The sequence below is a fragment of the Mirounga leonina genome, unplaced genomic scaffold, assembly GCF_011800145.1.
Source record: "Mirounga leonina isolate KUSES-001 unplaced genomic scaffold, KU_Mleo_1.0 Mir_174, whole genome shotgun sequence".
Classification (NCBI taxonomy): Eukaryota; Metazoa; Chordata; class Mammalia; order Carnivora; family Phocidae; genus Mirounga; species Mirounga leonina.
This window is the reverse complement of record NW_023270451.1, coordinates 62,606,307-62,621,569: the sequence shown is the minus strand read 5'-3', so window position 1 is coordinate 62,621,569 and position 15,263 is coordinate 62,606,307. Positions and strand designations below refer to the sequence as shown.

The 15,263-nt window shown below is 37.5% G+C and overlaps 1 protein-coding gene across 8 annotated transcripts in view; it reads left to right on the top strand.

The window, feature by feature from the left end:
* CADPS2 (calcium dependent secretion activator 2) overlaps positions 1-15,263 on the top strand; it is a 516,958-nt gene that overhangs the window by 499,993 nt on the left and 1,702 nt on the right. For 6 of the 8 annotated variants that reach the window (XM_035021019.1, XM_035021016.1, XM_035021014.1 and 3 more), the window contains one exon: positions 10,237-10,341. The exons of 1 other annotated variant lie outside the window; for it this stretch is intronic. In XM_035021019.1, the coding sequence (XP_034876910.1) occupies positions 10,237-10,341 (105 nt within the window). The remainder of the gene's footprint in view (positions 1-10,236; positions 10,342-15,263) is intronic. One more of the 8 variants, XM_035021015.1, reaches the window with a different exon arrangement.

Below are 15,263 nucleotides of genomic sequence, written 5' to 3'. Positions count from 1 at the left end.
GTTACTGCCCGAACTATATGCATATAATGTATATGTTTATTGATGGAGAATGTCCATTCAGTTGTTGTTTTAGATGCATGAGGAAACCTCCAATTCACCGTTCAATTACTATGTGTAAAGCATGGTGGAGAATACTGGCATAAAACGGTTTGGCATTGTTTTGTCCCACAGAGTTGGGTATCTCTGTCACGGTGACAGTGGATCCTAATTAAAATAGGAAATCGAAACTCCTCTTATTAATCAATTATTCATCCAACCAATACTTATTCCATAGAGGCCACACAGTGTTTGGCAACATTAAAGAAGATATACCCAGTCCCTGACTTAAGGGAGCTTACATTCTTAGGATCAAATGGGTCTATTGAAAAAGTGAATTTCTCATTAAAATGTTTTACATTTTCATCTATTGAATAGATATTAACATATTTTCTTTCAAATGAACTGAACTAAACTAAAATTTAGAATTAAAATTTAATTCCCTTTCAAAAGAGATAATAGTGATCATGAAATTCACTTATTTACCTGTCTGTTTCAAGTGGAAGATTGGAAACTTGCCAAAAGTTAGGGCCAATGCAAGGTTTGTACCTAGCTCCATGACTACCAGCGAAGGGCACACTCTTCCTCTCTACCCTTCATGGGTTCTTTGCTCAAAGCCAGGCTTATTTCAAGTCCCAGGAGAGTTCTCATGTTCCCTTAGACTGAAGTCAACAATGCCATAGCAGTGATATTTTTCTGCCTTAAAAAAAAAAAAAAAATAGCTCACAAAGCCAACAAGTATAGAAGTCACGCAAGACATGTTGCTTGGAGGGAAAAATGCACAGGCAGCACAGCCAACCATACTCCAGATATGCCCACAGCCTTATATCACCCCCAGGATTGGGAACCAGTACCCCTAAGCATATGCTGGAGAGGCAGCTCCCTGCTCACGTGACAGAGCTGAGCACATCAACATCTGAGCGCGTAGTATTATACTTGATGTGTAAGAGTATGTATGTGGACACTCATGTATGCCCCTAGACATGGGGGTACTATCTCCTTTATTTAATTCATCCCTTAAAATGAAATCAGACTGTCTCATTTAAAGTTCTGTTTGGTCCTATGTTCAATTTCTTTAGCCAAATGCAATTGTTTACCTTTTGGTGATTTCCACAACTTTCACATCTGTTCAGCTCTTTTTCTGTTACTGAAACATGTGAATCAAGTCAACAGCCTGGCTCTGATACTCTTCTACCCTCTCTCTTAAAAAACTGCCCTGTCATTATTATACATGTAGTACTTTCTATCTCCAAATATTTAAAAGCATTCAGTCCTTCAGCAAATATGCAGTGCATGCTCTGTGCCATTCTGCTGAGGCCTGGAGATAGCAATAAAAATAAGACCTGGTTGCTGCCTTGGGTTTACACACAGCCCACCCGTTGGGCAGCCATATAGCACATTATGCAATATTTTTATAGATGTCTGTACAGAGTTTGAGGAGCAGAAAATATGGGAGCATCTGATTCTGCCTAGTAAGAGATAGTATTGGCTTCCTAGCAGAAATAGTGGTTGAAATGAATCCCAAGGGTTGACATAGATCTGGCCAGGGAAACATACTTGGGGATAAAAGTCCAGGTGGAGGGACTGACGTTCCCAGAAATCCGAGATTTGGAGAAACCCAACATTCAGGAGAGCAGCAGTTCATTCAGCTCGCTGAGAATGGATCCTGTGGGAGTGGCCCATAAGTTGGAGACAGAATGGGAGCTAGTTAGTCCAGTCCTTACAGCACTCTCAAAAAGTAATTTGGGAATGATTGTTTTCCATTTTTGTAAGGAAACTGAAACAGAAAGACCTGCTAATCGTTAATTCTCAGCCCTAGATTTTCTCTCACACTGTGCCATTCAATAGCCATTCCAGGAGTCTGATTTATTTTTATTCAGATCCTACGTATAGTGCTCGCTTCGGCAGCACATATACAGATCCTACGTATGAATTTAAATGCAATATTGACCAAAATTTTATACATAGTATTCAAAATGAGTCATTCAACCAGATGAAAAGGGCATTGTGCCCAAATGAACTATGCATTGGAGATGTACCCCAAACTGGTATCTGCAGCAGTGTAACTGGATTGACTGCTGAGTTTGGCCAAACCAATGATTGTGATTAGTCATTTCAGTCAAAAAACTAGTCAAACCAACATGCATCCCATCATTTGTCATGAAGTAGGAGAGAGGGGAACAACTGATTATCTGAAATCATCACTTACAATCTTTCTAACACCAGGAAAAGAGCCCCAGAATAAAATGACAGAGGCACTTACCTGCTTGGTAATTATGAATAATAAAGAACAGTATTGATTTGATTTGATTTTAAAGATTTATTTTTTTTTGAGAGAGAGAGCATGTGTGAGTGAGGGCAAGGAGGGGGAGGGGCAAAGGGGAGGGGGAGACACAGGGCTTGGGGCTCGATCCCAGGACCCTGAGATTATGACCTGAGCCGAAACCAAGAGTCAGGCGCTCAACTGACTGAGCCACCCAGGCGCCCCTAGAACAGTGTTAACTTTAATGTCTTTGTGCAGTGGAGGAAAAGATAGGCTAGTTTAATAATAATATTTTCAGGACATTTTGGAATGAAGGGAATTTTGGATGAATGAAATAGTAGCAGAAAAGAGCTTGTACAACTCCCAATTTATGAAATTTATCTTGTTATATAACTTGTTCTATTTTGTAACTGAAGAGGATCTAATTCACCTAGAAATATCTTGGTATTTGTACATTTTTTGTCAGGTTTTTTTTTTTTTTTTTAAGTAATCTCTACACCCAGCGTGGGGCTCAAACTCATGACACTGAGATCAAGAGTCAGATGTTCTACTGACTGAGCCAGCCAGGCACCCCTACATTTATTTAGAAGAGAAAATGTGGGAGCAGAAGTATTAACTTCAAGAACAGGAAAGTTTTTTCAGCATTCAACAAACGTAATAGGTGCCTACTATCCTACTATATGTCAATCCTCCCATGTTATTAGCACTTTCTACATTTTCTTAACAGACATCAAAGTGCTCATAAACTCTCCTTTGCAGACTTCCTGATAGAGGTAGAAAATGAAAACCACCCTGAGTATGAGGTTATTGAACATGGAAAAAGACATGAATCAAATACTCCTCTGTTCTATGTTTAAAAAAAAAAAAAAAGAAAGCTATATATATAGATCGAGCCCCCTTATGAATGAACCAAGGATTTCTTTCCCACCTTGCATTGTTTTGTTACAGTGGGGGAGAGGGGGAACCCTTCCCAGTATTCCTAAGCATTAAAATGTATAGCACTTTGAAACATCTTAAGAATGGGGGACACCTAGCTGGCTGAGTAGGACGTGGGTCACTTGATCTTAGGCTCATGAGTTTGAGCCCCACATTGGGCATAGAGATGACTTAAAAAAAAAATCTTAATGGGACATATGGGAATGGCCTAGCACAAGAGCCATTTGGTTGGTTATCCTAACAGGAAGTATGGTTCTTGAAAGAATTTATTCCCCTTATATATTATTAGGTTTACGGATATCTTTGGTCTTTGGAAATGTAGATTGTTTTAACTCAAGAAAATGTGGTACACTTCTTTGAAACAATTAATAAGCATTTCCTATTTACTGTGTTATAATGACTATCAGGAACCCCCAAGAGTAGTGGAGATTGATCTCTTAGTTGTCTGCTGGAAGTAGGGAACTACCCTTAAAGAATCAGAGATTTTATTGACAGAACAGACTGGTTTCTAGAAGGAAATGGAATAACCTAGCAGTCGTGAGTACAGACTCTGAAGCATGGATATAAGATATAAATTATATCTTACAAATAAGATATAAGATATAAATGCCACTTAGTGTATAAACCTGAATAACATGCTTAATCTAAAGTTAATTTTCCACCCATATAAGCTCAGTTTCCACATATGCAACATGGGAATAATCATAGCCATTTCATGAAGGTTGTTGTAAGAATAATTTTTTTTTAAGATTTTATTTATTTATTTGAGAAAGAGAGAGAGAACACGAGCCGGGGGAGAGGGAGAGGCAGGCTCCCCGCTGAGCAGGGAGCCTGATGCAGGGCTCGATCCCAGGACCCCGGGATAATGACCTGAGCCAAAGGCAGACACTTAACCAACTGAGCCACCCGGGCACCCCTGGTTGTTTTAAGAATTAAATGAAATTTTAACTGATGCACTTAAATTTCCCAGGGAAGACTTAACAAATATATCAGATGCCTTTGTAATCAGAATCCATAAAAATAACAGACATGAATAACTGCACCTGACAATTCGTTAGAAATCTCATTCATTCCTCATGACACCTGATTGTTTCATTTTTATAATATGTTTGTGCTTCATTTAAAGGCCAAAATGAGGGCACCTGGGTGGCTCAGTTGATTAAGCGTCTGCCTTCAGCTCAGGTCATGATCCCCAGGGTCCTGGGATCGAGTCCCACATGGGGCTCCCTGCTCCATGGGAAGTCTGCTTCCCCTTCTCCCTCTGCCTGCTGCTCCCCCTGCTTGTGCGCTCTCTCTCTCTCTCTCTCTCTCTGTCAAATAAATAAATAAAATCTAAAAAAAAAGACCAAAATAAGTAAGTTAAAAACAGACAAAAATAACAGGTGACAGAAGGTTCTGGAACTCTAGACTTGCATTTTTTTTTTTTTTAAAGAATAAAGCTGTATTTAAGCACCATATAAAAGGGAAAAGGTGTGATAATTTGGCTTTTCCCTGCAGTTCATTCTTACAAGAATCACAAGCTGTATTGGTTCTAATCATGCCCTTTATTCTGATAATCAAATCTAATATAGTATTTCTGGAGAACATCAGAATCTTATTAAAAGCTAGATTCACATAATCTTATCCTTCATATGACAGAGGAGGAAACTGAGACATAAAAAGGAAGCTGTGACGGGCTCAATCAGGCAAATAGCATAAAAGGTGTTGGCCCTTCTGTCTTCTGGGCTTCTGTATTGAAGTCCTCCGGTGTGTGGACAGCCAGCCCTCAGCGGCCATGTTCAGAGGCAGGTCTCTATCTTTCCCCCATGAATGGCTCTGGGTCTAGCTGGGAATGTAGATAGGTGTAGGTTGAGTTGAACACTTCCTATATTTTTAACCATAATAGACTGGTTTCAGTTTTCCTGAACTGTAGCCCTTACTCCTATTCCAAGCCAACAAAAATTCACAATTAAAACTTTATAGATGCTTGTGTCTCAGGAGTCTGTTTTGTGGAAACACATAGCATCGTTTCAGTGAGATGCCTCATGCAGGGGTGGGGCTGGGGGGGAATGTTGGTGTTACTGTTTCAAATTTACCATTAATATGAAATTTGCGTTTTAGTGTTTGGAAATGGGAAGTGACTGGCCACGAATTTAGTTATATGAAATGCGCTGTTGACAAAAGGAACACACAATGTACAATGAAGCATTTATGTTTACTTTTTAATATACCGGTCAAACCGTAGGGCATTAATGTTTCTAAATATTTTGTCACTCTCCAAAGCTACAAAATGATCCTAAAGAATGTCTTATATTTATCAAACTTATCAAAACCTTCAGCATTGCAAAAATGTTATTTGTTCTTTTATTCAATTCAACTTAGCATTTGAAAGATAGTTTCCTAAAATGACATTTTCTAGATGGTATTTTACTTCAGCTTGGTGACTCAGCACTTATGAAACGACAGCTTCCCTTGAAATAAATGAAGAAATACATACCTACTGTGGAAATTTAGCCATTCCAGATCTCAGTGCACTAAAAAGTGTTGGATTGTTTTTTGTTTTGTTTTGTTTTTTTCTGTTGTTCACCTATTGGGTTGAGCATAGCTGGAGAAGAATGAAAATATATCAACTAGTTGTACCAATTCATAATCAATAAAAAGCTAAACACTTAAGCAGAAAATTTATCACAGATTTGTTCCTAGCAAAGCAGCTATTTCTGCTTTGCCATCATCATCAGAAGCCACATTCTGACAGAAATCATTTGCTCGAAGCAGCTGTGATATATAAACCCTATGTGGTCTCGTGATTCAGATTTAGGAATATCAGCCTCAGAGGGTCTAAAGGCATTGTGCATTAGTATGTATTGAGACCTCATTCCAGGTGGCCAGCAGCTGGACTTTTTAAAAATAAAATTTCCAAAATAAATGTGAAGTGCTCGTTTCCAGGCAGAGAGTGTTTTACTTAATTGACTCATCCTCAAAAAACATTACAAATTAGGCAGAAAAGAGAGTTGTGCATGTTTAATATATTTGTTTTATATTTCCCCTGGTCAACAGAATAATGAAATTCCTTAACTACTTCTCTTTAACTTGCATGAAGAAAGCACGGTATGTTGCTAAATCTCTTTTCACCAGCACCGCGGAGAAACAACTTTAATCCTTGTTAGAAAATTGCCGAGTCTGGGACTGACAAAGAGCTCATGCTTGTTCCATTGTGAGTGCTCCCCGGCCCCAAGAGCAGAGCCCTTTACAGCTGCATGGATCCCGCCCGGCTCAGCTGCACTATTTAGGAGAGGAGGTTTGTCAATTTCTATTGACAATGGAGAGAGTTTTTCAGGGCCTGTAGCAGTGCTGACACAGTTGGGGATCAATGCCAGCCATTCAGACTGCACCCTCTTTCATTGCTTTGGTTTGTTAATTCAAGACTAAAGGTCCACTGAGGGGGTTCAGGGTGTTTAAGAAAGCTGATGAACTGTTTAAGAAAGCTGATGAACTGCAAGCGTTTATAGCCCTGGTGTGGCAATTTCCATAGTCAGTGGCAACTCCTGGCACTGAGGGAGCTGTGTCCTTGTTGACCCTCTTGTTATTAAAAATGCACAAGTGCTGCGCTTCTCAATATTTCAACACTCTTTCATTGTCAATACCACCTTCTGAGCCCTTCAGCTTGTTGCTTGCTCTAAAGATCTTCTTAGATTGGGTTTGAAAACTTCACCTTAAACACTAGATTAGACTGATGTTCTGTTTTCCGTGCTCCTGTTGATTTGTTGAACCTTCCCAGGGCTGGAAAGCAAGTAGCAGCTTGATGGGGAGACGGGCTGCTAATATGATTTACCAGTCTACAGTCATGCACAATAAGTGTGAATAAATACAGGGGTCTCACAGAGTCAACCCTAGCCTTTCCTCTTCTTTTATTTTTGCTTTAAAAGAAATATCTCAAGAAAATGAAGTGAGTAATGCATGCCCTTACAGGAGTTGAATGAACCACAGAAAGAAAAAAAAAAACAACACATTTTTTGTTAAAGTGGTAGGCTACTGTCATGGATTCATGTAGAAAAAAAAATGTAGAATATACACTTACTGCTCTCCTCCTAAGCAGGCCAAAGCAAAGAAGGAAGCAGTAATGCCATACCCGTGACTTCAGTGCGAACTGCAGAGCCCCTTCCCTGTCATACCCTGAAGGGAAAAAGTGAAGAGTCAATCAAATTGTTTTAGAAAATTAACTTTTCCAAAATGAAAGGACATTTGCTAACGTTCAGACTTTACTGCACATTCACCCTTTTTGAATGTTTCTTTTTTTGTTGTTTGTTTGCATTGGGGGGTGTTGGTTTTGTTTGGGGTGGGGGAAAATGAAGCTAACCTACCTTTGAAATTTGTGTCAAGATGAAAAAAACGGGACCTACTATATTCCAGCCCCCAAAAGAGGAACATATCAATTCCAGCACCAGCAATAGGAAAATGCTGGAGATTTCTGTTTGGCGGTTTTGTTGGTTTGCTTATTTGTTTGCTTGGAGTGTGTGTGTTTCTGTGTCTACTTCACCATATACAGAAAGAAGCAGTCCTAGTGCGTTTTTTGTTGTTAGCTTGTTGTTAGTAGCAACAGAAACTCTACGCTGAAGTGCTGCTTTCTCTTAATTGCTTGATTTAGCTGAAAAAATCTTCAAAATGCTTTGACTTGGGTACCAAAAAATATGCATTTTTATCTGAAAAGGATAATTTTTCTTATAGAATTTTCCTTATCAAGTAATTGGTTGCCTTTAAAACTAAGATGATGGTAAAGTAGCTGAAGCTTTTTACTTTACAAATGGTTCTCTTTTCTTCTCTGTTTTTTGGTTAACTTCCGATCATTTTATTCCCAACTTGTTTATCTCTAAAATTACAATTTTGGCATTGTGTTAAAGAAGTGCTATTAGTAATAAATGTCTGTGTTACATTAGATATCCTTTTGATTATCACTTAATCATAAGTATCACTTATGTGTAATGGGAAAATGAGTTAACTCTAAATTATGTAAGGATTTTTTTAAAAACATAAAGGTGCATATGGTGGAGAAATTTTAAGAAAGGTTTTCATTTCCCTCAAATTCATACAACTTACCATAGATATAGTAACTTTACAGTCTAACAGACAGATTAACTAGTATGTTATGCTAGACTTCATATATCATATTTTGTTCCCCCCAACAAAAAAAAATATTATCCCTTACAGAAGGACTATAGTTTAAGAGTCATAACCATTATGACTACGTTTTAGCTTTCAAATTATCTGGAGCCTGGTGTAGGGGTGAGAGTCTTAATTTAGTATCTCATATTCACTATCGCCAATACCTGAGAGTGTTTACCGGTGTTAAAATAGAACTCAAGATGTTGAGGCTGTAAATAATTTGAAATAAAGAAGTATAGGATTTAAATACTATTGGAAATTACTGTCAGCTGAAGTACTGAATTCATTAGCAGTTTATATTTTTTAAGAATTTAGGGTGTATCTTATTTTCTTAAAACTTATTTCTGATACTTTTATAATGTCTGGAAAATGAAGAAAACAATCATTAGGAAAGAGCAAAATCAGGTACATGAATAACATTTTTTTGAATCATAGCCTATCTCACATTTTAAAAACCTGAAATTTTCATTCATCTATGTGCTATCATAATATTTAGCAAATCAGTTATTCATTTTAATTACCTATCTCATTTTATGCATGTATGTTCAGTGTACTAACAAATTAATAGAAATATGTCTAGTGAAATGTGAAACTGATTCATGTTTAATGTATGCTTAAAATACCATTTCTTATACTAAATTTTATCAGAACAATGTTAATAAGTACAAGTCCAGATGAACTTCAGACTTGTATCACATAAGATTTCTCTTAGCAATGGAATTTACTACTTTATTATGGAAGAAAAATATTTTTTAAGATTTTTCTCTTGTGTTTGAATACCTAAGCACACATGCACCACACGTACGTGATCTATATGTGTCGCTGTATTTCTGTATACAAACAAGACACAAAATCCCTTCTCTTTCAAAAACTCCCGTCATTTCCTAAGTGCTGAATGGACTTTGCTATTTCTTACAGTTACCTGGATGAGCAGCATTATCATTTTTACAGTATTACCTAAACCTAGCTCTATCTAGCATGTAGTAGCGAATCCCTTAAAATGTCACTACTAGTGGTAGATTGCCTTTTAAAAACAAAACACATAGGATCTTATTTTACTATTCTCCTAGACATTACATAGGAGCAGGAAATTACATTAGAGAAGCATTTTGATTTTTCCCCTCAAGAGAGTGGTAATAAAGAGGAAAAAATACGAACCCTCCAATGAAACAAATTCTTTTGTGATTTAGTCAACTGACCTCTTCTTCTTGATTCTTTAGACACAGCAATTCCATCCTGATAAAATTCCCTCCTGAGGTCCCAAATCTTTATTTTAGGTGGGTTTCAAACATCTTGACAAATAGTTCACGACCAACAGTAGATAAGGGTGTGATTGAGGATCTCTGGCTAGTAAGCCGTGGTAATGCTTTCCCATCGCTTCTGTAACAGGTTATTTCTAGGTATTGACTGCATGTGTCATGGCATGACGCGTCTACTGTTTGATTTTTACATAACGTACAGGCTAATAAGAAATTTCCCTTCAAAAATAATTCACCTGCTTTTTCCTGCTGCCTGGGAGTCCATTCAGTCCCATAACATGTATTTAGTGCCCATTGTTACCTACAGATCACAAAGCATGCCACCAGGCTGCGAGCGCAGGAACACGGTTTCCCATGAATATGTTACAGCTGAAAGACTCATGTTAATTCATGGAGAGAACAGCCTAGGTCAACTTAGCAGATTTTCCAGCAAAACATACAATTCTGTTAATAGGAAATTATAGCATTATTGACTTCAAGTGCTGATCTGTGGTCATTGCAGAGTGTGTCATTACCCCCTCATTACCGAATCTGTTACATGAATACTGCAGAGGCTGTTTCTCTGTTTTGTTCTCCTCCCCTCTGCCCCATCCTTCTTTCCAGCAATGGTACAGCAGCTCCATGAAAGTCATTTGTGTCTGGTTGGCTGATAGATTAGACCTTCAGCTTCATATTTACCAACTGAAGACGCTCATCAAGATTGTGAAGGTAAACAAAATGTGTTTAGATGGGAATTGCCCACCAAGCTATCAAGAGTAATGGCTAGATATTGACATACAAAAAAAATTGTGTTTGATGTAACTGAGTGGATCTAAGTACTTTAAAAACATCACTCTCGGCAGTGCTAGGCTACTGTTCACTTATATTTTCAGTTAGATTATTAAGTCAGTTTTAATCTATCTTTTCTGCCCTAATAAAAGATATTTTATCAAGTAATAGCATTTTAAGATAATATACATAAAACCTCGGGCACATTTACCTGACTGTAGTAGATCCACAGTAATTTGGTATTAATTTTCTTGATTACAGAGGTGTTTTCTCCTAATGCATTTCTTTCATATTTATTAGGATCGCATGTCATTATGAGGGCTTTTGAATTGTGTTTGTCCACAGCGTAAGGAGAGTCTCCACTGCTTCGTTACATGCTGACACGAAAGTCACACTATCACTGCCTGACTTCCTTTGGAAGCACGCCCCGTCTCACATAGAAGAGATGATCAGTTTGAGTGTTGGGGACCATCCCAGACAACCAACAGGTGTCACGTCAAATAAGCAAGGCCATTTTGACTTTTGCTCTTCAAGAGAAAAGGTTAACAGTGTACATATTATATTTAGTAAGGGCTTTAAAATCATATATTTAACATGATTTTTCACACTTTGTAAATTCTAGTGGAAACACAAAATTCGCTGTAAGTATAACTTTTTCTTAAAATTGAGACAAATCCAACCTTATGCCTAAAAACGTAACTCTAAGCTAATGAGAATCATCTGTTCTTTTAAAAAGATGACCTTCACTTCCATTTTAGTGCCATTTATCAAATGAGATATATATACCATATATAGAGAGAGATCTAGATCTGTATGTGTATGTGCTCATATATGTATATGTATATATAGGCACATATATATGTTTCTTTTTATGTGCATGTATGTGCATATATGACATACACACATACTCAGTGGTTCTTAGTGTCATTCCTGACCTGTTGTTATCACCATCACCTGGGAACTTGTCAGGTATGCAAATTATCAGGCCCCACCCCAGACCTACTGAATCAGAAACTCTGAGTGGGGCCCAGCAATCGATATATTAACAAGCCCTCCAGATGATTCTGATGCTAAAGTTTGAGAAGAACGATTGCATTACATCATTAAGTTTTATCCGCATTAAAATATTTCCCATCATTCTCTAGGTTCCTACAGCCTAATTAGAATACATGTTCTTCTGTGCCATAGCCACACAGGTTATCTCAGATTAGAAAGAACCATAAACAGGAAAGTTCCATTCTAAAGTGAGAAATCGGCAAATCTGCTGGAACATAAGACCAGACCTATCATCTCACGGTAATAGCAATCACGATTAGTCATAAATAACAAGTAAAATTATAGCCACTCACTAATTTTTAATACTACTAGACATATTACATTTCAATGGACAAAATATCTTTGGTCCAGAGCCCTTCTTACCAGGTATTATTTATTTTACAAAGAAACTGAAAGCATACTAGGATCCATTCATGTTTGCCTTCATTTCTGCAGTGTTTCTTCCTTGTTTCTATAAATGTGACCTGGAGAGCTTCCAAATGAAGCTTGTTTTTCATAAAAGAGAATCTGGGTTATCTGTGTATACTTTCTAAATATATATGTATGTTAAGGTTGCAGTCTGTACTGTGACTAATATTGGTTATTAGCTGCTTATCCTTACGATCAGCCATATTTTCAAGTTAGTATCTATTGCATTCAAGATGTCAGAAAGGACCTAGTCAGTTGATTGGTATTCGTTGATAGATTCTTCTCTATTTTCAGAATAAAAGTCTCTATTGTTCACTAGCCCATCATTGGTTTCTTTCAAAGTTATTCCTCTTCTCATATTCACATTGTCATTACAATTAAAGATCAGGCAGCAATGAATATTTTAGCAGAATAAAATGGTAATGTCATGAATTATACGGTGACATTTCCATTGTACTCTAAGCCAATCAATTTATCTTATTTTAACATAGTCTTCATTATGGGCGACCAATAGTCAAGACAGATAAATATGAAAATAAATTTCATGAATATGTTTGACTTCCCATGCTTTGTTTTTCGCAAGCAGGTCCCCAGACTCAGCCAATGCTTTCTTTGGCTGATACACTTAATCAAATCGTAGAGCTTTATTTAATAATTAAAAATTATTATTTTCACAGTGAAAATCAGGATAAATTAATAATTTAATGTTTTAATTGTTCCTTTTCCTACTTTGAATGTAAACAGACTTTAACCAATTTCATACATAGATTCATAATTCTTCAGAACCTCTGTGGTTATATTTATAATGTTCATTTTTCAGTGAAGTTAAGAAGCTGTTAAATAGCAGTGTATACAATTGTGAAGGTCCCCGAGTAGGCTTTCCTTCCATCCACATCACTTAGAGTAAGCCAGCATGTTACCACAGAGTAGCGCATTCTACCCAGGAGCCAAGCTGCTCGACTCTGGCAGTCTAGTCCTTACTACGTGCAGGCATCGTCATTCTTCTTTGCCCAGCGGAGACGTCTGTGCCCACAGATGCCATCAAGCTGTACGTGATAGCTAACTTTGCCCCACAAAGACACTTAGATACTAATTGGTTCATTCATGTTGCTCGCTAAGAAAAAACAAATTCCCCTAAGAGCTTCACGAAGAGTTTAGGACTAAGAAATTATTCGCAAGGTTTTAACATCAGAATGCTGTATTGAGGAAGGGAGAAAAATAGAATCTTCAAAAAATCAAAATGGCTGATGGATTTGCATTCTCCCTAGTGGCCGTGTGACATTTAAAAAGCAGTTAACATATTAAAATAAAATAAAATAAAAAGCAGTTAACATAAATCAGCTGCCTCTTTCACTAAGAGAAAAGACAAGTGAGCAGGAGCACCCTATGGCAGGCCCTTGTCTTAAATAAGACCCAGCAGACCTTCGTTGGCAGCCACAGAGGATGTCCAAGAGTCAATAACATTTTACGAATTCTGAGAGAGAGAGAGAGCAGGGATACCTGTCCTGCAGCTCCCCTAACTGCTTATTGCCTAGTGATAAAATAAGGAAGCAGAGTCTTAATTACATGTAAATTAGAAAGCTTTCAGGACTGCAGATCCACAGTACAAATCTGTCCTCACCAACATACTGACAATTAAGCTAAGTCTAAGGAAAGTCAATTCTAATAAAATAAAGTAGGACTCACAAACTCAGTATATAATTGTCAGCGGAACAATTATACTTCATGTCTGATGCATTATCTATACATGAATGTTTTGTGTGCTTGATATACTTTTAATGGAACTATTAAACAGTTACAGCCTTGCACACAAATCTGTGGTAATAATACTATGTATATCAGGTACCAGATTTTCTGGACAAAACTTGCTTTTCAGAGCTATTTCTATGGGTTTTGATGCGAATTACCTAAGTTTTGGTGTAAAAGAGTACCACCTTAGTAATAATAAGGTAACAGCTTAGAAAGAGAATGTGAGGATGGTGGGGTGTAGGGGTCTTAAAATATTAAAACGTAAGTAAAAAATAGTTTTGATCATTTAAGGGACAAAAAACAGCCTCTGAATCAAATTTTTATTTGCTGTTAAGATACTGACATCCGATACTGTACCATATTTCTCACAGTTCAGTTTACTTTTGGTGTACTTTGGTGGTGAACTTTTCAAATATAAATTTAATTTATAACAAGTGATTATCAATTATTCACCCTCCGTACTGCTTTTGGCATATCACCTCTGAAACTTGGAATGATACTGGGGGCGTAAGTCAGCGTAAAGAAGACAGGAAGATAAAATGTGAAATACCAATGGTCCCTCGATCTTATAATGGATTTACTCCTTCCCCAAAGTCTGTTACTAAGCCAGCTGTGTATATCAAGGGGATTAAGATGCCATTCATCATCAGCATTTCCTACCTCATACGAATAAGTACCTTCAATTCAACTGTGTGAATATTAAAAGTTTCCTTTTATATATTATGTTGAGGGAAATCAAGCATCCCTTAATGTTAATTTTCAGCCACTGGACTTATAATATCGGGCCAGGAAGTACAACATTCCTTCTTATTTGACTTTTTTCATCTATTGAGTATAAAGCAAACAACAAAGAAGTGCCCACTAGAAATCATTTAGAACAAAACAGTGGCACGTTGATAGATAATGATACTTGAGGGCCAGTCCATTGACATCTGAATGCTTACTATTCTAAATGTAACCTAGGACAGTAAACAAAATCTTAAAAGATAGTTAGCATTAAAAACAGCCTTAGAAGTGCCTCCATGCAATGGGATATCTTCATTTAAAAATCAATAATGGGGGCGCCTGGGTGGCTCAGTTGGTTAAGCAACTGCCTTCGGCTCAGGTCATGATCCTGGAGTCCTGGGATCGAGTCCCACATCGGGCTCCCTGCTCGGCAGGGAGTCTGCTTCTCCCTCTGACCTCCCCTCTCTCATGCTCTCTCTCTCTCTCTCTTTCTCTCATTCTCTCTCTCTCAAATAAATAAAATCTTAAAAAAATAAAAAATAAAATAAAAATTAAAAATTAAAAAAATAAAAATCAATAATGTGATTGGCCATAGAAAAATCGTATCTGAGGAAAATTGCACTTAAGGGGATAAGTGAAATAAGGGAAGCTTTGTAGGTGATGTATCTCCTGTGCCGCAGAGCCCAGTGTTCTGTTGTTCTTGTCACTGTTCTTAGGAATCACTACATAAACGCTAACATGATGTTTGTTCTATTTTTTTTTTTTAAGATTCTTATTTATTTATTTGACAGAGAGAGACACAGCGAGAGAGGGAACACAAGCAGGGGGAGTGGGAGAGGGAGAAGCAGGCTTCCCGCCGAGCAGGGAGCCCGATGCGGGGCTCGATCCCAGGACTCTGGGATCACAACCTGAGCTGAAGGCAG